Genomic DNA, 22,669 nt, shown 5'->3' with positions numbered 1-22,669 from the left:
GAGTCTCTGGCTCTAAGTAGGGCTCCCTCCTTCCATTCATACATCCTTACAGTCAATCTCCCACAGGGCAACGGTAGGCCCTCCGGCGCACCAGCTTCCGCTCTCGGCGCCGTCAGAGCCCAACCATCACCTCCCCATTTGCTATGCCCACCCTTGAACTCTCTCACTGCTCAACAGGGGGCACTCATTCATTCTTCACCCACACCCTGTCTCTCACTCAGGGGCTGAGTGCTCTTTTACACAAACACACTCCCAGACACCCCCTCTCGTCTCTCACCCTGGGGAAGAGTCTCTCATTCACTCTGGAGGGGCCCTTGCAGCTTCCAGCCATTTCAGGGGTGGTTGGGGGGGTGGGCAAGTTCTTATTCCTAAACTCCCCACTCCTCACCAGCAAGGTCTGCCACACCAAGGCCAACAACTGGTCCACTTTCTTCTCTGGTGCAGCCCGAAGCCCCTCCGTCTCGCCGCGGCTCGCCAAGGCCCGTGCCACCAGGGTTCACGTCATTGGCCAAAAAGGGGTCAAAAGATAGTCCCAAAAAGCCCCAGGCCCACAAACGAATGGTACCCCAGGTTGCTCTGCCAAGGCTCCTCGCATAGCTGAGGTCCTCCAGGGTCTGCCATACTGCCAGCCCAATCTGCTGCCGCACCACTGGCCCAGTTTGCTGCCGGCCCGGTCTGTTACTGCATTGCTGACCTGGTCTGCTGCTGCGCCACCGGCCTGGTCTGCTGCTGCGCCACCGGCCTAGTCTGCTGCTGCGCCACCGGCCTGGTCTGCTGCTGCGCCACCGGCCTGGTCTGCTGCTGCGCCACCGGCCTAGTCTGCTGCTGCGCCACCGGCCTGGTCTGCTGCTGTGCTGCCTGCCGTGCTGGCCTCATTTGCTGCCGCACCACAGACTGCGCCGCCTGCCCAGCCTGCCGCCGCACTCTCTGCTGCAGTGCCAGCTCGGTCTGCTGCCGCACTGCCCGCTATGGTGCCGGCCCAGTCTCCTGCCGCAGTGTTGGCCTGGTCCACTGCCGCGCTGCTGGCGCAGTCCTCTGGGTCCCGCCGTCCTGTCAGGGCCCAACCGAGCTCACCACACCTGCTGCCCGGTCCACCACCGCCGCTCCCATCCACTCCATTCCGGGGGCTCTACACCCCCCAGACCGTCCAAGGTGGGTGCAGGGAGGCTGGGGCATGGCGGGGTGGGGATCAGAGTGCGAAAAGGAAAGCGTCCACCACCTAAAGCAGCGCCCAGTGTTTGCTCTCAGTCGCCGTCTTGGAATATGTGAGATGCGGCAGCAAATGTGTAAATCTTAATTTTTAATACAGTTAGTGTCAATAAATATTACCCATACAAACAAAAGCTTTTTTTTGAGGGCCAGTTTGGTCTAGTGGTTAAGGCAACTGGCTAGAATCCAGGAGACGGAGAGTTCTAGTCCCACCTTAGGCATGAAAGCCGTCTGGGTGTCCTTGGGCCAGTCCCTCTCTCTCAGCCCAAGAGCCAATCAGGCGTGGTAGGAGAGTTCTAGTCCCGCCTTAGGCATGAAAGCCGTCTGGGTGTCCTTGGGCCAGTCCCTCTCTCTCAGCCCAAGAGCCAATCAGGCGTGGTAGGAGAGTTCTAGTCCCGCCTTAGGCATGAAAGCCGTCTGGGTGACCTTGGGCCAGTCCCTCTCTCTCAGCCCAAGAGCCAATCAGGCGTGGTAGGAGAGTTCTAGTCCCGCCTTAGGCATGAAAGCCGTCTGGGTGACCTTGGGCCAGTCCTCCTCTCTCAGCCCAACCCACCTCACAGGGTTGCTGTTGTGGGGAAAATAGGAGGAGGAAGGAGTATTTGGTATGTTCGCTGCCTTGAGTTGTTTATAAAAATAAGAAAGTTGGGATAGAAAACAAATAAATAAATAAGGTTTGGGTTGGGTTATTTTATTTGGGCTGGGTTTATTACTTAGGGTTATGGTTGCTTTAAACTACATACTCTGGAAATCACAACCTAAGAGGCACCATCCAGGTTTTCACAGAAAACTGAAATCTTACAGTCACAAATCAGGATAGGAAAAATATTGGTGCATTTGAATTTTGGTGTTGGAGAAGACTCCTGAGAATACCGTGGACAGCCAGGAACAGAAACTGATGGATCATCAAACAAATCAACCCAGAGTTCTTACTGGAGGCACAAAGTACCAAGCTCAAATTATCCTACTTTGGACACATTATGCGGGGACCCAGATCTCTGGAGAAGGCTCTGATGCTGGGAAAGGTGGAAGGAAAGGGAAGAAGAGGAGGACCAGCAGCAAGGATGGACTCCGTTAGTGACACCCTTGGGAGACTTGAAAGAGCAGGTTAGGGACAGATCATCATGGACAAAATCTATCTATGTGGTCACTAAGACTTGATGGTGCAGCAGTCATTATTGTCATATATTGTATATTAAAAGTGGTCTATATACAAGATTCTTGAAAGGCCATTTAGGACACTGTTCCATCTACCTGCTGCCTTCCCGGTGTGGTGGACATTTCACACCCATAATTTCTAGCCAGCATGCTGGGAATGATTGGAATTAAAGTACTACACACTTTGAACACCTAAGTAGGGAACAGTTACTTTAAGATAACCAAAATCCAAATCCATCACATAAAAGCCATTTATAAATGCAATGTCCAATGGTTTTGTTGTTGTTTATTCATTTAGTCGCTTCTGACTCTTCGTGACTTCATGGACCAGCCCACGCCAGAGCTTCCTGTCGGTCGTCACCACCCCCAGCTCCCCCAGGGACGGGTCCGTCACCTCTAGAATATCATCCATCCACCTTGCCCTTGGTCGGCCCCTCTTCCTTTTGCCTTCCACTCTCCCTAGCATCAGCATCTTCTCCAGGGTGTCCTGTCTTTTCATTATGTGGCCAAAGTATTTCAGTTTTGCCTTTAATATCATTCCCTCAAGTGAGCAGTCTGGCTTTGTTTCCTGGAGGATGGACTGGTTTGATCTTCTGGCAGTCCAAGGCACTCTCAGGATTTTCCTCCAACACCACAGTTCAAAAGCATCGATCTTCCTTCTCTCAGCCTTCCTTATGGTCCAGCTCTCGCAGCCATATGTTACAACAGGGAACACCATTGCTTTAACTATGCGGACCTTTGTTGTCAGTGTGATGTCTCTGCTCTTAACTATTTTATCGAGATTTGTCATTGCTCTTCTCCCAAGGATTAGGCGTCTTCTGATTTCCTGACTGCAGTCAGCATCTGCAGTAATCTTCGCACCTAGAAATACAAAGTCTTTCACTGCCTCTATGTTTTCTCTCTCTATTTGCCAGTTATCAATCAAGCTGGTTGCCATAATCTTGGTTTTTTTGAGGTTTAGCTGCAAGCCAGCTTTTGCACTTTCTTCTTTCACCTTGATCATAAGGCTCCTCAGTTCCTCTTCACTTTCAGCCATCAAAGTGGTATCATCTGCATATCTGAGATTGTTAATGTTTCTTCCAGTGATTTTAACTCCAGCCTTGGATTCCTCAAGCCCAGCATGTCGCATGATGTGTTCTGCATACAAGTTGAATAGGTAGGGTGAGAGTATACAGCCCTGCCATACTCCTTTCCCAATCTTAAACCAGTCCGTTGTTCCGTGGTCTGTTCTTACTGTTGCTACTTGGTCGTTATACAGATTCTTCAGGAGGCAGACAAGATGACTTGGTATCCCCATACCACTAAGAACTTGCCACAATTTGTTATGGTCCACACAGTCAAAGGCTTTAGAATAGTCAATAAAACAGAAATAGATGTTTTTCTGAAACTCCCTGGCTTTTTCCATTATCCAGCGGATATTGACAATTTGGTCCCTAGTTCCTCTGCCTTTTCTAAACGCAGCTTGTACATCTGGCAATTCTTGCTCCATGAATTGCTGAAGTCTACCTTGCAAGATCTTGAGCATTACCTTACTGGCATGTGAAATGAGTGCCACTGTTCGATAGTTTGAACATTCTTTAGTGTTCCCCTTTTTTGGTATGGGGAAATAAGTTGATTTTTTCCAATCTGATGGCCATTCTTGTGTTTTCCAAATTTGCTGGCATATAGCATGCATTACCTTGACAGCATCATCTTGCAAGATCTTGAACAGTTCAGCTGGGATGCCGTCGTCTCCTGTTGCCTTGTTATTAGCAATGCTTCTTAAGGCCCATTCAACCTCACTCTTCAGGATGTCTGGCTCTAGCTCCCTGACCACGCTGTCAAAACTATCCCCGATATTGTTATCCTTCCTATACAGGTCTTCCATATATTCTTGCCACCTTTTCTTGATCTCTTCTTCTTCTGTTAGGTCCTTGCCATCTTTGTTTTTGATCATACCCATTTTGGCCTGGAATTTACCTCCGATGTTTCTAGTTTTCTGGAAGAGGTCCTTCCTATTCTATTGTCTTCTTCCACTTCTGCACATTGCTTGTTTAAAAATAATTCTTTATCTCTTCTGGCTAACCTCTGGAATTTTGCATTTAATTGGGCATATCTCCCCCTATCACTGTTGCCTTTTGCTTTCCTTCTTTCTTGGGCTACTTCTAGTGTCTCAGCAGACAGCCATTTTGCCTTCTTGGTTTTCTCTTTCTTTGGGATGTATTTTGTTGCCGCCTCCTGAACAATGTGGCGAACTTCTGTCCATAGTTCTTCCGGGACCCTATCTACTAAGTCCAGTCCCTTAAATTGATTCTTCACCTCCACTGCATATTCCTTAGGAATATTAGTGAGCTCATATCTAGCTGATCTGTGGGTCTTCCCTAATCTCTTTAGTCTGATCCTCAATTGTGCAAGAAGAAGTTCGTGATCAGAACTACAGTCAGCTCCAGGCCTTGTTTTTACCGACTGTACAGATGTCCGCCACCTTTGGCTGCAAAGGATGTAGTCAATCTGATTTCGGTGTTGTCAATCTGGTGAAGTCCATGTATAAAGCCGTCTCTTAGCTTGTTGGAAGAGTGTTTGTTATGCAGAGTGAGTTGTCTTGGCAAAGTTCTATCAGCCTATATTCTGCTTCGTTTTATTCTCCCAGGCCATGCTTACCTGTAATTCCAGGTGTCATCTGACTGCCCACCTTAGCATTCCAGTCAACTGTGATGAAAATAACATCTCTTTTAGGCGTGTTGTCCAGTAGGTGCTGCAGATCCTCATAGAACTGCTCTACTTCAGCTTCTTCAGCATCTGTGGTTGGGGCATATATTTGGATCACTGTGATGTTAGATGGCTTGCCCTGAATTCGAATTGAGATCATTCTGTCGTTTTTTGGGTTGTATCCAAGCACTGCTTTAGCCACTTGACTATTAATTATGAAGGCTACTCCATTTCTTCTGTGGTCCTCTTGTCCACAGTAGTAGATCTGGTGGTCATCTGATGTGAAGTGGCCCATTCCAGTCCATTTCAGTTCGCTGATGCCCAAAATGTCTATCTTTAATCTTGACATCTCACCAATAACCACATCCAATTTGCCCTGGCTCATAGATCTTACATTCCAGGTTCCAATGGTGTGTTGATCCTTAGAACATCGGATTTGCCATTCGCCACCAGCACCGTTGGCCGCTAGCCGTCCTTTCGGCTTTGAGCTAGCTGCGTCATCACGTCTGGGGCTAGTTGAACTCATCCTCTGTTCCCCCCCAGTAGCATTTTGACCATCTTCCGACCTGGGGGTCTCATCTTCCGATGGTATACCGACATACCTCTGCTTGTACTGATCCATTTAGTTTTCACAGCAAGAATACTGGGGTGGGTTGTCATTACCTTCCCCAGGGATCGCATTTAGCCTGACCTCTCTTTCATGACCTTCCCATCTTGGGTGGCCCTTCACGGTTTAGCTCATGGCATCATTGAGGTGCTCAAGCTCCAGCACCACGACAAGGTAACTATCCTTTGCTGAAGTCAATGGTTTTACCCAAGCAATTAACAAGAAAAGAGTGCCGTCATAAATTATCAATCTTTCACTAGTTTTATTTCAGTGTATTATTTTTAGCTACTTTGCACGGGGTAGGGAAACACAGAAGAAACAATGAAACTAAGTCGAAACGTAAAATTAGGGCAGGAGATACCTGTAGACATGCACAGAGCCAGGTATGCTTCGAAGGGGACAAGAAAACTTCAATTCCCAGCAGTGCCTGGGCTTTCAAGTTGTTGATGTTTTGAACATCCCGCTGTATTATTGGATGAGGTGGTGGCGCTGGAGCGCCGAGGAACGGCATGATTGGCCACAGTGGAAATTGGTGGGAGGGAGTTGCAGCAGCCATGGTAATTCGAAATCAGGGCTGGGCTCGAGTAGCGTAAGCAAAAGAAGCGCCTTTGAATTGCACCATTCACAAATGCAGGTAAACCCGGGAAAGTGCGTAAGAGGGAAGGGGGGGGGGTTAATAATTCTGGGGAGTGCTTTTTTTCCTTCCTTTGAGCCTCACTCCCGAGAAGAAAGAACTGGAGGCTTAAAGATAGGGGGTGCATTGGGGTCCCTTTGTATGTCGGGAGAGGTGGGAGGAGAGATAGAAAACAAGCATTTGTGAACTCATGAATTTTGGGGTGGGGAAGAGTAAGCAGATAAGTCTGGTGCATGATTTATTGATTTGCAGTTCTGCACCAAATGACAAAGCATATGATAAATTATTAAAGGTAAAGAGTATGGCTGATTGCTTTATCAGATGAAAAATAGTCTGTCTTCTTATTTATATCTCCAGGTTTTCTTACAGCCATAAAGGTGGTCATAGGCCAATATTTTGTACATCAAGGAACAAAGCTTACAGGAAAAAGGAAAACGTTAAAAGATAAAGGTAGATGGGCTGTTGCTTTATAAGATGGTTAATAATCTAATCAAATTTTACCAAGCTGTAAGGAAATTTGGGATAAGAATATGATTTGATAGATTGTTTTCCGTGTTTTGAGTATGATGTATATATTCCCTGAACAAGTTCCTCATATAATGCTGGATTAGACAAAAATCCTGTCTTTGCTACGTAGGCAGTGACCCACAATCTACACAGAGACAGCACCCTCTCTAATTCATTTCATCTCGTTCAGAAAATGATGCACGAGCAGCTCTTTTCATTAGAGGGCTAAAAAAGTATGACATATTGGAAGGAACAAAGCTTCACCTTTAAATAAAACCCTTTGGAGTGGTCTTCTGTCTCCTTATTTCTCCAGGTAAAAGCTGCCGGGTAAAAGCCAGTGTGTTCAGGCATTTGCCAAGGCTTATCACCCCAATAGACATGTCTGGTCATGCTGCTGTCAGGGGTGTCTGCAGGGCATGGTAAGCAAAGTCATAGTGGCTGTAACGGTGCAATCAAAGCCCTGCCTGGATTTTGTGTGTGTTACATTTGCAATGCACATAAAAGCGAGGCAGAGCTTTGAGCACACCATCATGGGCACCATCTTGACCTTTATTGAACATGGCCTGCTGACACCCCTGGTGCTTCTCCTCTTGCTGATGCCTTTCCTTACTTCACCTATCACCTTTCTCTAACCAGGAAGGAGTGAAAACTACTGAATGGTGATGGCAGCATTGAAAAGGTGCAATAGCTATCCTTCTCAGGCTGATTCTGTCCGACAAGATACCAGGAGAAAAAGGAAGAGTAAATTTTTATGGCAGAGGTGGGGAAGTTGCATCCCAGTGAGGGATAGAAAAGGGAAAACCAAGAAAGGGTTCTAAAGAGCAGAATGGCAAAATGTAAATATCTTTAGATAGCATCCCCCCCTCCCATTTTGGTTTCTGAAATTAATAAAATGGCAGCGTGCGTATTCAAATGTCTGGCCATAAATAGGACCAAATAATTTCTTAAAGCCTGGTTGTCCTCTTTAGCCAGAAGTCTGTTTAGAGCTGTGTTTCTCAACTTTGGCAACTTGAAGATATGTGGACTTCAACTCCCAGAATTCCCTAGCCAGCATGGCTGGCTGGGGAATTCTGGGAATTGAAGTCCACATGTCTTTAAATTGCCAAGGTTGAGAAACACTGGTTTAGGTAATATGATGCTAATACTAATTCTGGGATATCTGTGAGATTATTTTGGATTTGGACTATTGAACCATGTTGAAATCATAAGACACTGGGCTTGCTGGATATTAGTGGAGAACCTGCTGTAGTTTTCAGGCAGCTGAATGTCAAAATAATATAGGTGCACTTGTAGAATGAATGTTTAATCCTTCATCTTCTGCAACTCTCTTGATTAATCCTGATTGTAATCAAGATGCATGATGATGTTACCTAGCCTGGTCATGACATGTCTGCAGGAAAACAATGGAGCTCAGAGAACACCAAGAACCCAACTGTGTTTCTACTGTTCTTGGAATCAAGGTGTCTTCTGTTTCTGTTCTTGTAGGGTCTGGTGACTTTTGAAGATGTGGCTGTGTATTTCACAGAGAGCCAAGGGGCGCTGCTGGGTCCAGATCAAAGGGCCTTGTACCGGGATGTTATGATGGAAAATTATGGGAACATGGCTTCCCTGGGTAAGGAATCTAGTTCCTCATTTCTTAAGAGGTTGAATGTTTCTCTGATCATTTCCATCTTATTTTCATATAAGGTTCTGTATCACAGTTTCTGTGAGAAACAGAGAAAAATAAAAACCCCAAGCAGCTGCTGTAGGAACCCTTTCTTTCTGGTTCTAATAATTGAAGAAAGCAAGGAAGGAAGAAAAACATCCAGAACAATAGTTTGGAATGTAGAACGTGATCCGTTACTTCTATCCATGTCTCTTTCCTGCAGATTTGTCTATCTGTTTGAGATACAGAGTTTAGATTCAGATTGCTTGGTATATCCTTAAGAATCACACTTCTTGCTAGGAGCACCTAGCAAAAATCTTGTTTGTCTAGAATTGAACCATTCATTTAAAAATGTAACCTGATTAACTTTAGAAGGATGACCTGTCTTCACCTTCCTCATGAGATTAACTGGGTACTTCTGTTGCATATCAGGCCTGTTTTGCCACTAATGTGGGGGTACCTAATTGCAAACAGTTGTTCTGTTTTCTCTTTGCATGTGTTCAAAGGCCATGGAAGATATTTGGAACTTCAGTTACATGAGTTGATAGTTTCTGTTGTTTTATTTTCCGGAAAGGATTTGTAGTTGCCAAACCTGAGCTTATCTCCTGGCTGGAACGAGGGGAAGGGTCATGGGCATCAGATTTTCAAGGCTTGGAGGAAAAGAAGAACTTCAGTACCATCACAGGTAAGAGATGTCTGGATATGACAACTTAATAAAGTTTGTTTATTTATTAAATTTAGCCACTGCCCATCTCCCCCCAAAGGGGGGACTCTGGGCAGTTTACAGCAAAAATTGAGTTATTTCCTAACTCCTTGCAATTCTGCTCCCTCTCTTTTATTTATCAAACTTTATCACTGCTCATCTCCCTCCCGAAGAGGGACTTTTAAAATGTGATGCTCTCTTAAGCATTAGCCACTTCTTCTGGAGGCGGCAGGAAACATTCAGAATGGCCTTTCCTAACACAGTGGTTTTCAGGGTTTCTGCAATGAGGAAACTGTTCAGCTCTGCTGAGAAATGGCTTCTGGTTTGTCATGGAACATAAAGAATTTTGGGGCTGATTATTATTCCAGTTATTGGTCTCCCCTGTGGAATTTAATTACTGTACCCATTAGAACATTTCTGCTCCATCTTTCAAAGATTGTAAAGGTTGTGAACAAATTTGGTTGGCCCACACCAATGAGATAGGAGGGATGAAATGTTAACATTGAGCTGCAAGGTTTATTGGCTTTTTAAATTTCAGATCCAGTGCTCCTGAGAAGGTACATCAGGACCTTGAACTGGGAATAGCAATTAAAATAGCAGTAGAACAAGTTTAGTTAAGAAATAAAATCACAGTGGGAAATGAGATGCAACCTTTCCATAGATTCATCATGTGTACCTTTCAGTCCTCCATTTTAAAAGTGTGGGACAGATTGCATATGAATAGAGAGGTGTTTGGGGAAGGGAAGGAACCCTGCCATTGCCAAATTGGGCATCTTCATCAATATGCAACATGGAGGCTTTCTCATTAACAGCCAGTGGTATAAGAAGAGAGAAATGACACATCAATGACCCTTGATGTCAGTCTTAATGGCTCAACTTCCTGCTGCAACCTGTTTCTTAGAGAGAAGAAATGTTATTCCATCGATGACCAGCATATGCTACAGTACAATAAAAAAGCAAATATAAATAAAATGTTACTAAAGTCTGTAAGACTAAGCCAAATGACTAGGCCTATAGTCCTATGGAAGCTTATTAACCTATAAAAATGAACAGAACCCCCAATTAAAACCTAATTACAAGACAAAGCCTACGTCTGTAACAGCAGAAATGCTGAATTCTTGTAATATATTGGGACTCACGTTTATACTATCATATAATAAATACGGTGTACGATTTGTAAAATCTACTCAATATCTAATAAACGTAAATACAAACCCCAGATTTTTTACTCTCAGTCAGTCAGGCAGATTTGAAATATAAAGGCAATAAAGCAGTATTTAGCAACAAAGTAGCAGTATCCTTTCTCCAGTATAAAGGATACCAGAGGTAAAATGAATTTGAGCGGCCAGGGGGATTTACTAATAATGATATTCGATAATGTGCACAAATATCCAGATACAAGGGACAATTTAGGAAAAAATGAGCAGATGCTTCAGCCTGACCAGTTCCACCCAGACAAAGCCATTCAGTGAAAGATATTTTCTTATATTCTAAAACGGTAGTAGGTAGAATACAGAATCATGCTAACATCATAGTCTATAGAAGGCAATCACTTGGTTGCCGCATTGTTTCTGTTTGAATTTTTTCCCAATAGGTGAAGGTAGAAAACAGCATATAGACACTGTTTGCGAGACGCAGTCCATTCAGAAATCAAGTCAAGAGAAGCATCAGACATGTGACAAGCTGTATAAATGCTTGAAGTGTGGAAAAGGTTTCGGTCGGAAATCCCACGTTCAAAGACATGAGCGAATTCACACAGGCAACAAACTGTCCAAATGCTTGGAGTGTGCAAAGTGTTTCACTAACCCCTCCGCTTTTTCCAAACACCAGGCCATCTGCCCGAGAGAGAAGCCATCCAAATGCTTTGAGTGTGGAAAGTGTTTTTCTTGGAAATCGGAGCTGATTAGACACCAGCGAGTCCACACAGGAGAGAAACCCTATAAATGCTTAGAGTGTGGGAAATGCTTTGCACATAAATCACAACTCAAGAGGCATCATTTGGTTCACACTGGAGAGAAACCCTATAAATGCCTGCTGTGTGGGAAGCTTTTTACTCAGAAATCACAACTTAGGATCCACCATCGACTTCACACTGGAGAGAAACCCTATAAATGTCTGATGTGTGGGAAGTTTTTCACTCGGAAATCACAGCTCGTGATACACCAAGTCGTCCATACTGGAGAGAGACCCTATAAATGTTTGGAGTGTGGGAAGTGTTTTACTCAGAAATCACATCTTGTGAGTCACCAGACTCTCCATATTGGAGAGAAAACCTATAAATGTTTCGAGTGTGGAGAATGTTTTGCTCGCAAATCACACTTTGTTAAACACATGAGAATTCACAAAGGAGAGAAAATCTATACCTGTCTGGAATGTGGGAAGGGTTTTTCTCGAATATCACGGCTTGTGACTCACCGAAGAGTCCATACGGGAGAGAAACCTTTTAAGTGTTTGGAATGTGGGAAGTGTTTTGCTGATCCATCAACATTATCTAAGCACATGAGGGTTCACACAGGGGAGAAGCCTTATAAATGCTTGGAGTGTGGAAAGAGTTTTGCTCAGAAATCACAACTTATGACCCACCAGAGAGTCCATACTGGAGAGAAACCCTATAAATGCATGGAGTGTGAGAAATGTTTTGCTCAGAAATCACAACTAATGATCCATCAGAGAGTCCACACAGGAGAGAAACCGTATCAGTGCTTGGAATGTGAGAAGTTTTTTGCTCGGAAACACCATCTTGTGAGTCATCAGAGAGTTCACATAGGAAAGAAATCATATAAATTCTTGGAGTTTGCAAAACCTTTTACTCATAAGTCAGAACTCATCAGGCACCACAGAGTCCATGTAAATGAGAAACTGTATAAATGCCTGGAGTGTGGGAAGTGTTTTGCTTGCAAATTATACTTTGTGACACATCAAAGAATCCACAAAGGAGAGAGACCTTACAAATGCTTAGAGTGTGAAAAGTGTTTTGCTCTGAAATCACAGCTTGTGAAACACCAGAGAGCCCATATAGAAAAAGGCCCATTTAAATGTCTAGAGAATGGGAAACATCTTGTTCAGAACTCAGCTGTTCTCCAGACTGTTCATATGAATGAGACACCTTTCAAGTTTCCATGTGTGTTCCCATAAAACTGGAAATGAAGCATACTTTGTTGTCAAAGTATATACAAGTGACATATACTTTTTATTTTAAAAAAAACTGCTTTGGCCAACACAAAGAAGTACTAATTTATGGCTCCTAATCACTAAGGTAAAGGTAAAGGTTTCCCTTGACATTAAGTCCAGTCGTGTCCGACTCTAGGGGGCAGTACTCATCTCTGTTTCAAAGCCGAAGAGCTGGCATTTGTCCGTAGACACTTCCATGGTCATGTGGCCGGCATGACTAAACAGAACGCCGTTACCTGCCTGCCGAAGTGGTACCTATTAATCTGCTCACATTGGCATGTTTTCGAACTGCTAGGTTGGCAGGAGCTGGGACTAGCAACGGGAGCTCACCCCGTCACGCGGATTCGAACCGCCGACCTTCTGATCGGCAACCTCAGCAGCTCAGTGGTTTAACCCGCAGCGCCACCACGTCCCTCCTAATCACTAAAGGCATTGTAAATTGAGAGATGTTTTAAAGTGTTTTTTCTTCTGCCCATCTAGATAACCCTAACCCTCATAATTTTTTCTGATTATAAAAATGTTTCTTCTATCAAGGGGAAAGATGGATGGATGGGTAGTTGGGAGGGGGATTTTTGGAAGTAATTCCCATTGATGGAGGTTCCCTAAACCAGCCCTTTGACCCTGGAGGAGCCCTTGAAATATTTTTCAGGCCTTGGGGAACCCCTGCATGTTCAGGCTCAGATACAGGCCAGAAGTTACAAAATTATTACATTCATTTCATGCATAGGCCTGCATATGCATTAACAGTGTTCTTAAAACTGAAAATAATGAAACTTACCTCTTTAATGTGAAGTTGCCCAAATTTGAAATATTTTTTTAAATAAATCATGATCTTGCAGGGAACCCCTAGTGACCTCTTGTGGAACCCTAGGGTGCCACGGAATGCTGGTTGAGAAACCTGCCCTAGACTATGGGAGTAATGTGGAATTCAGTGGACTTTATTTCAGAGTAGACTTCAACCACCAACCTACAGGGATGGGAAGGTCATTCCTCAAACGGGTGGAGAGAGTGAGTGATGTGGAAGACAGTCTTGCATTGCCAGAGCCCTGGCAGCTTATACTTGATAGATAGGATGAGGGAGGACTTCTCTATGGTGAACTGAGCAGTGGGGGGATTATGGCAGTTCCAGGCTAGTATGTTTATTGGGCCTGATGGTTGGAAACCTAGAGAGATGAGGAGGGGGTGGATTCCAGGCTGCCCCTGATCCTCATACACACCTTCATATTCATTGAGAGTCATAGAGTTGGAAGAGACCTTGAAGGTCATTTCTCATGATCTTTTAAGCAGCTCACAAATCTCTAAGTAAAGGTTTCCCTCGACGTCCAGTCCAGTCGTGTCCGACTCTAGGGGGCGGTGCTCATCTCCGTTTCTAAGCCTTGGAGCCGGCGTTGTCCGGAGACACTTCCGGGTCATGTGGCCAGCATGACACGGAACGCCGTTACCTTCCCGCCGAAGCGGTACCTATTGATCTACTCACATTTGCATGTTTTCGAACTGCTAGGTGGGCAGGAGCTGGGACGAGCAACGGGAGCTCACCTCGCCGCGCGGTTTCGAACCGCCAACCTTCCGATCGGCAGCTCAGCGGTTTAACCCGCAGCACCACCGCGTCCCTCAAATCTCTACCATACTATTAATAATTCTTTTTTTCTGTCTCCTCTCTTATTCTCCCCTCCCACCCCAAAGAGCAGCTATATGTCTGCATAAAGCTTCTTTCTCAAAGTATAGACCGTGCCCCTGATATACACGGTGTTCTGCTCTTGTTGGCATAGTGGTCTGGAGACAGAGGCTTCCTTCTCTCTTAGCAAAGAGATATTTTTAAGGCCATATGAGGCAAGGCCTTAAAAGGCAGAACTGTACAGTTTGTGTGAACCAAATACATCATCTTTTTATATCCTATTTTCAGAGGGAGGTCCTTGTCCTCTTGGATCTCGGTTACAGAATTGAAATGGCAGTTTAGATGCCAACTGGGCATGTCAATATTTGCTTTCCTGCTTAGAAGAGAAAGTTCATTTTCAAATTAGCAACTATTTTATCTCAGTTCCAAGGAGCCTCCAGAAATAGGATTATTACTATTATATGGGCTTCAGTAATTGACTTAATGTTTTGGATCTTTAAGCAGCAGTTAATGCCCTCAGTAGCTAGACCCTTTGTCTCTTAGTCCACCCCAAAGAAAAATCCTCCCCACTGATTTCTTCTCTCGTTTCCTCACCTCCCCATCTTCATGATGATGCAGACAAACCAGGAGGGGTATTGTATTTCCCTTTGCTTGCTTCTCCCAGCAAATCTGTCAATTTCCTACTGTGAAATGAAATAGAGCATTCAGTCTTAAAATTATTAGATTGTTGAACTTTCTTCTCTGTTTTTTAGTTTGTTTCTTCATTATTTAAGACTGCTTTGTAATAAAATTTTCCATTGTGATATTTTCCATACTGATCAGTCACTCATTGTGTTTTAACCAATGAATGTTCGCTGATGTGCAATGCAGCTTTTATATTTAACCTTCATTTAAAATAAGACCTTTTCGAAAGGAATAACATGAAGGAGAATGCAGTGTTTTTAATTCAACAATTCAAAGTTAGAAAGAGGCATCCAAAGATTTCTGGAAAACATAACCACAGCACAACTATGGAATAAATTATGTAGCAACTTGAGCACAGAACAGTTATTGGCAGGGTTAAGGCTAAAAATCAAGAAAACTGACCAATACTAATCATAGTCATGATAACTTTAAAATTGCATTGTAATATAAGGTATTTAAAAAGAATTTAGGAGTCTATTTCCAATGTCTACAACCAGTCCATAACAATAAATTAGACTAAACATGATATTTATATAAACTCCTATTCTTATAGTTATTTATTAATGGTGTTTATATTTTTATACATTGCATTGTATTTTATATTTATTGTTTTAATTGATTACTTTTGTTGTAAACCGCCCAGAATCCCTCTGCTGGGAGGAGATGGGTGGTGACAAATTCAATCAATAAATGAATCAATGAATCAATCAATCCATCTTCATCTACTATTTTTCTCTGCTGCCAGGACTGTCCACCATCCCCACCTTCCCCTATGCTGTCAAGTTAAGCTATTCTCTTCTATAATATCTTGCCCAAGATGACCAAAAAGTGTATGCTTAAATTATTTTCAATAAAGTAATCCTTGGTTAAGCAAACTCGTCTTAACTTTTCAAACTCTCTTAATTAGTTTCGGAAGCCTTGATGCTGAACATTCAAAATCTCACCTAATACCAGAATTACTTACACATGTAGCCATACACAGAGTATCTGATAATATCAAGCATTTCTTAGCTTCCACTTGAGCCTGTCCCCTGGGGGTCCGATTAAGTTATTGATAAGATAATGTGATGGTCTCCCATCTAAGTATTAACCTGTCCTGATGTTGTTTAGCTTTTTCAAGAATAGTTGTGGTCAGCTAGCTGCTGGGCTCCATTCTAGTATTATTGCTGATGGATAATGCTGGAGGGCTGCTTCATGGTCCTTTCTTAGTTTAATCTGTACTGAGAGATCAATGCACAGTACACTCTTAATCTCAGCCCAGCTTAATGCACAGTTTTAAAAATAAATTACATCCTGGGATTGTTGTGGGGAAAATGCCTCTTCCAGCCACTTGGCCCCCTTTATCCTTGCACAGCATTAAGACGGTTTAATGACAGTTCAGACTTAGGACGGTGCTGGAAAAAACAACTTACACGTGGTCATGTGATCATCATTTTTGACCTTCCCAGTCAGCTTCTGGCAAGCAAAATCAATGGGGAACCGTGTGATTTGCTTAACGACCACGTGGTTCACTTAATGACTGGTGATTTGCTTAATGACCACTGCAAAAAAAGATTGTAAAATCGGGTCAGATTCGCTTAATGACCACTTTGCTTAGCAACAAAAATTCCGGTCTCAATTGTCATCATTAAGTGAGGACTACCTGTACTGATCATAGAAGAGGTTCAATTAGTGGGAACAGGAGACAGAATCTTTTTGGTAAGAACACCGCAGCTACTAAATTCCCTCCCAAAGGAAACAAAAAATAAGCCAAATCTATTCTTGATTATATTTAGGTAGGCAATGAAAACAAAGTAGGTTCATTTTGCATCTGACGGTTTATAGCGTACGGTGCATAGCTTTAGCTCTGCAGTTATTGATTTTAAGGATTTAGCTTTCATTGTCATTTACAGTACTAAAAAGTTTAGTCTTGCTCTTTTATGTAATCCAATTGGTAGGGGCATTTGTTCAAGCAACCAACACCTAGCAAAAAATATTTTTGCAGCTAGATAAAAGTTGCTGTTAGATGTCACTGGGATCCTCTGTGCTTCGTTATTATCTTTAATGTACATGGTATCGATGGAGATAATTTATGCTGAACATAAGCATTTCTTATCACACATAATGAGGGAAAGGACACTCCTTTCACACGTATAAACATCCAGTAGGCCACGTCTCACCTGGTTATCTCTGTCTCCCACGGTTGTATAAGAGGTCGAGGCGCCTACACTGAAAGATACCGGTGGAGATATTCTAGAGGGATTGTAAATATGGTATGTGTCTTATGGAGCTCATTCTTTCAATGTATTCAAGGTCTGTGCACCCGCACCCCCACCCCCAAACATGCCTGCAAAAAATCAGGGTATGAAGTCTTCTGAAAGTTTGTAACATGAATGCTTTGCTCAGTTTAGAGCAGTGTTTCTCAGAGTTGGCAACTTTAAGACAAGTGGACTTCAACTCCCAGAATTCCCCAGCCAGCCAACAGTTTCGACTGTCGCACCACCCACGGTCACGTGACTGCAATTTGGGCGTTTGGCAACAGGCTCACGTTTACAACTGTTTGCAGTGTCCCGCGGTCACATGATCACAATTTGTGACCTTCCCAGCTGGCTTCTGACCCCCCAAAATCAATTGGAAACAACTGATTCGTTTTATGACCATGGTGATTCGCTTTATGACCACAGTGACTTGCTTTACGACCACAAAAATGGTCATACAATTGGGTCTGGTCATGTGGTACCTCACTTAACAACCACATTGCGTAGCTACCAAAATTCTGGTCCCTGTTGTTCTTAAGCAAAGACTACCTGTACTTTGATTGCTATCTTTATGTGCAAATGTAATGCATTTTTTTAAAATGGTTGAACATTAACAAATGCATCCAATCAGCATGCAAAACAATGGTGCACAAGTTTGGCCTAAGGGAAGAACAGGTGGCAGAGATGGTGGCAATTTAGGTGGAATAAGAATTGCAGCTCATTAAAGAATAAAGGAATTTTTGCCCTGGAATCCAGCCAGTCTTGGCCCCAACTTTGACCTTTAGTATTAATGCTACTTTCTCAGCACTGCCTTCCAACCTGGAGTAGATTAGAGCTACACTGCAAAATTCTTGTATGCTACTTTTGGGCTTGTCTAATGCAGAGATAAAAGCAGTGGTTAATATTATAGGATTCCAGGGTCTGCAACAGCAACTGATATGCTTGGGCCCTGTCTGGTCCTTTCTTTAAAGTTGCCCAGCATTTGAATTTCTTTTACTATACCATAAAATGCTCCTGACTGAGCACATCTCTGGAGAACAGTGACAGCTTTAAAAAGCTGTCTGGGGCTCATTCCCTGTTGCAGCCACTGTCTTGACTATTTTGGCCAACACGAATATCCCTACCTTGAACCTGGATGGGAGGCCACCAGGGAATTCCAGGGCAGTAGGCTACACATACTGTAAAGTTGGGAAGTTGGAAAACAAGCCTCAAAGACCAGGATAGCAAGAATGAATGAAGGTGACCAGGAAGGTTTCCTGGTTCATCTGTCTTTTTATTTTGTGCACAGGTGCAGTCAACAGCCCAGGGCACTGAACTTCTCCCAAACTAATTCTCAGTGTGACTGATGATGTGCCATCAAGTTGTTTTTGACTCCTAGTGACCACACAGATTTTCTCCATTATGTTCTATGCCTAACCCGTTCTTTCAAGTCTCTCAGTGGTGCCCCCATCGCCGCTGTAACTGAGTCCATCCACCTTGCTGCTGGTTGTCCTCTTTCCTTCCAGCTATCCCAACTTTAGAACTTTTTCCAGAGAGCTGGGTCTTCGCAGAATGTGTCTGAAGTAGGATAATCTGAGCCTGGTCCTTTGTACTTCAAGTGAGAACTCTGGTTGATTTGTTTGATGATCCATCAGTTTGTTTTCTTGGCTGTCCACTGTATCTCAGGAGTCTTCTCCAACACGGAAGTTTAACGGTGTCAATACTTTTCCTATCCTGCTTCTTTAAAGTCCAACTTATTTATTTATTTAGGCTTGACCTGGTAGACTAAGAACCTTGTTCTTTCAACCTGGTGCCCCCATCGCCACTGTAACTGAGTCCATCCACCTTGCTGCTGGTTGTCCTCTTCCCTTCCACCTTTCCCAGCATTAGAGTCTTTCCGTTTTATAATATTCGCTTTATTTAGGGACGACTTGTCTTATGAAATGTGCCTCTGGGCAGGCCACTTGAAAAGCAAAGGCCCCCCTCGGCTCCAGAAAGGCTGCACGCCTATTACATGTTCCAGGCGCGGGCTGTAACGACACAGGGGCTGCATTCAAAGGATGTCTCCCCAAGGTTCACTCAACCCAATTTTCTGGGGTTTGCACAGAATATGGAGCCCTCCTCTTACACCAAAGATTGGGGTGATGTAGGCTGGTCTGTAGTCCGGCCTGTCGAGCAAACATCACTTAGTTGGAAAATGCAGCTGCAACGCTGCCTGGTCACAGCGAACGTGCAGCAGAATCACCGCCTTTCCCAAGCAGGAGTCCTCCAGGCATGCGGGAGTACTATTTCCATCATCCCCAGGCACAGATGCCCGTGCAAAACATACCTTCAGTAGTCTGATTCTGCGCCTCCCGTTCCCTGCATCCACGCGCCCTCCAGTTCTGCACAATTTTGCAGCCTGTTTCGCTGCTGGGCTTGCTTTTTACCGTTAGCTTCCTTGCATGCCTTTGCTTTATGTTTTCTCGCTTTTAATCCCCTTAAAGCGGCCTCGGGTTAAAATAAAAAAAAGCTAAAAAAGAGAAGCAGGGACTGCTCTGAACGAGGGGAGAAAAAACAGCGAGAAAGACAGAGAGAGAACTACAATTCCCAGCAACGACTGAACTTGTCCGCTTCAATATCCCAGCACGTGATTGGCTGAAGCGAGAGCGACGGGGAGCCGAGAAGGTGAGTGATTGGCTGAGCGGGGATAATGGGCGTGGGAGCGCACGGGCGCCCCGGTCCTAGGACGGAGGCGGGGCTGAGCCAGGGAGTTCCAAGAGGGAGAATTGTTCGGAGGCGGCTCTCGATTCCCCCGTTTGCAAATGCAGGTAACGGAGGGCAGCGCGTCAAGCGGAGGCAGCGAGAAAGGGTTTGGGGAAGGGATTCCCAGCCGTTGCAAAAAAGAGGGCGCCTTTCTCTTTTCTGCTCGAGCTGCCCCTCCTCTTTTTGCAAAATAGATCTAGAGAAGGATCTAGATCGCCCTGTGGACGGGGGACATCGGGTGGAGTGGCGGAGCAAAAGAGCAGAAAAGCAAAAAAAGAATTATGTTTTCTAAAATGGCGGAGACGGGTTGAAAAAAAAAGTTAGATTTTCATAGTTCGCGAAGGTGTCTTTATTTTTTGTGTGCATTTTTTAATTATGGCCAAGGAAAAACTGCTGGCGAAGATGCCCTGCCAGTGTCTACTCTCCTGGTTTAATTTACTTACCTTTTAAAACAGACTGGGACACCCACTCTTCGCTGGTGCTGAATCTGGATCTAAGGCTCAGAGCTACCTGATTTTACATGCCGATGCCCCAGATGCATCCTCTGAGGCATCTTGGCTGCTGGCTTCATGGTTAAGGAAAAAAAGACTGCTACAGTTCTTGTTGGCGCTGCAGTGCTATAAAAGTGCAGCTCCGAGGCATGGATCTTCCTTTAATGTTTACATACGTGCAAGTTTCCCAAGGCTGCCCTTTCCTTGTAACTTGTGGGGCTGGAAAGAATAAGGCTTAATCATGAGTTTATGTGCACAAAAGCCAGCTTCTTTAGTCGCTTCTCTGGTATTTTTGCCGGCTGGTGGCAGCATTATATATACATATATAAAAGATCTGCAACATTGTAAAAAGTACTGCTGCAGCGGTGCACAAAAATATTGAAGGCTTTTGGGTGCATCCAGCTAAATGCACAAACCCAGCTTCTGTCCCTCCTGACAAGATCATAAAAATTACGCACCATGTCTCATTGACTCATTCACATGCTTCCTTGTTACCTATGCCTCTCTTGTCTCTCATTTTCTGTTAGTATTTTGACTGTACATTCTTGAGACAATAGCCTGCCTTCTTTGTTCCTACTGAACTACAGTAGACTCTCAATTAACCGGCACCCATGGGGATTGGTAGATACCGGATAAATGTAGTTTCTGGTTGCTTGAGTAAAGGTAAAGGTAAAGGTTTCCCTTGACGTAAAGTCCAGTCGAATCCGACTCTAGGGGGCGGTGCTCATCTCCGTTTCTAAGCCTTGGAGCCGGCGTTGTCATAGACACTTCCGGGTCATGTGGCCAGCATGACGACTCGGAACGCCGTTACCTTCCCGCCGAAGCGGTACCAATTAATCTACTCACATTTGCATGTTTTCGAACTGCTTGGTGAGCAGGAGCTGGGAAGAGCAACGGGAGCTCACCCCGCCGCGCGGTTTCGAACCGCCGACCTTCCGATCGGCAGCTCAGCGGTTTAACCCGCAGCGCCACCGCGTCCCTTGAGAGTTGCTTGAGAGTTACTATTAAACCCTAATATCCACTAGACAGCAGCAGAGAGATACAGATTTTTTTTTTGCCAGTTGCTTGAGAGTACTGTTTTTTTTCCTGTTCGATTTTTGTGCTGGTTGCTTGAGAGTGCCGGTTGCTTGAGTTCCGGTTAACTGAGAGTCTACTGTACGTAATATTTTCTATTTGTACTTCGAACACATATGTATGCCTAATCAGATTTACTTAGAAGTAACATTCCTTTAGAACCAGTTTGGTGTACAGCTAGTCCTCGCTTAACAACCATTTGTTTTGTGATGGTTTGGACTTATGGTGCTGAAAAAACTGACTTATGACCGGTCCTCACACTTACAACCATTGAATCACCCCAATGGTCATGTGATCAAGATTCGGGTGCTTGGCAACAGGTTCACATTTATGACCATTGCAGCATTGGTCACATGATTGCCGTTTCTGACCTTCCTGGCCGGCTTCTGGCAAGCAAAATCAGTGGCGGGGGGGCTATGCGATTCACTTAACAATCGTAGTTTTCTTAATGACCGCCACAAAAAGGTCATAAAATTGCATTGGATTTGCTTAATGACCGCTTCACTTACCAACCAAAATTCCAGCTCCAATTGTGGTCGTTAAGCAAGGACTACCTGTAGTGGTTAATGCAGTGTTTCTCAACCTTGGCAACTTTAAGATGTGTGGAATTCAACTCCCAGAATTCCCCAGTCAGCACTTCAGAAAAACCTTGCCAAGAAAACTGCAGGGACTTGTCCAGGCAGCCTCCGAAAATTGGACACAACTGAACAGATAAAAAAAAAAAATCCTTTAGTTTTCACCCTAATAAATTTGCAGCCTTGAATCAGGGCCATTGTAATAGCCAAAGCACATCATTTATGCATGATTTATCTGCCAAATATTTTAGGCTGGCACTTTAGGAGTGGATAGAAATAGGCTGCTCCACTTCATGCTGTAGATGGGAATTGCCACTTCCAAACAGTTTCTTAGCCTGAGAACTAGTACTTGATGGGGAAAGGTAGTCCCATCCGTTTGGCTCCTGAACTTCCACCATTCTGTTTGCAGGGAGCAGCTTTTAATGTTGGGGGAATTTCAAAGAGGTATCTCCCATTGCATCCTCAGGTGCTTCATTGTCCCACCTTCTTGTGCTGTATGCAGTAGCAACCCCAAGGAAGGAGGGGGCAAGTAACAGTACGCATTGGGACATCACAACCCAGGTTTTGTCATTTTGGAGTTGTCAAGGTTAGAAGTGGACGTCTATGGCTGGATGTAGAAATACACACTCCTAAGCATGGTTCCCACCTTTGCCTAGCCAGCGAAACTGAAAAATGACAAATTGAAAATGTCCTGTTGTGAAACACCAGGAACAGGATATATGATGGGAGAGAAGGCAGAGCAGACTTTTGCTGTGGATCACCACAGGGTGGAACTGAAAGACGAACCTTGCTGAGAAGATAAAGTGGATGATATATTGGGAGAACCTCCCTGATACTAAGATTGTACATGGGAGGGCAACTGGTAGCTTTGAGAGATGGTGGTTACTCCTTGGTACATGGAAATCTAGTGTCCTCAGAGGTATTTCAGCAAAAGCTGGATAGATATTCTG

The 22,669-nt window shown here is 44.2% G+C and overlaps 2 protein-coding genes across 2 annotated transcripts in view; both read left to right on the top strand.

Moving 5' to 3' along the window:
* Window positions 1–968: 968 nt before the first annotated feature.
* LOC134489910 (zinc finger protein 250-like) lies at window positions 969–12,283 on the top strand. The gene is made up of 5 exons (XM_063292783.1): window positions 969–1,152; window positions 7,114–7,127; window positions 8,286–8,412; window positions 9,020–9,130; window positions 10,743–12,283. The coding sequence occupies exons 1-5, from the start codon at window positions 969–971 to the stop codon at window positions 12,281–12,283; spliced, it is 1,977 nt and encodes a 658-aa protein (XP_063148853.1).
* A 7,305-nt stretch (window positions 12,284–19,588) lies between these two features.
* LOC134488918 (zinc finger protein 850-like) overlaps window positions 19,589–22,669 on the top strand; it is a 29,482-nt gene continuing 26,401 nt past the window's right edge. Inside the window, exon 1 of the mRNA XM_063291273.1 lies at window positions 19,589–19,644. Within this exon, the coding sequence (XP_063147343.1) occupies window positions 19,639–19,644 (6 nt within the window). The 5' untranslated portion in view covers window positions 19,589–19,638. The remainder of the gene's footprint in view (window positions 19,645–22,669) is intronic.

The sequence above is a fragment of the Candoia aspera genome, chromosome 2 (assembly GCF_035149785.1).
Source record: "Candoia aspera isolate rCanAsp1 chromosome 2, rCanAsp1.hap2, whole genome shotgun sequence".
NCBI lineage: Eukaryota > Metazoa > Chordata > Lepidosauria > Squamata > Boidae > Candoia > Candoia aspera.
The sequence above is the reverse complement of the archived record's forward strand: the minus strand, read 5'-3'. Positions and strand labels throughout refer to the sequence as shown.

Excerpts from the sequence above, each read along its gene's own strand:
- LOC134489910 (XM_063292783.1), top strand. The coding sequence starts at position 969 with ATGGTGCCGGCCCAGTCTCCTGCCGCAGTGTTGGCCTGGTCCACTGCC. Across the intron at positions 8,413-9,019 it reads TGGGAACATGGCTTCCCTGG|GATTTGTAGTTGCCAAACCT; the intron begins GTAAGGAATCTA and ends TTTTCCGGAAAG. Across the intron at positions 9,131-10,742 it reads GAACTTCAGTACCATCACAG|GTGAAGGTAGAAAACAGCAT; the intron begins GTAAGAGATGTC and ends TTTTCCCAATAG.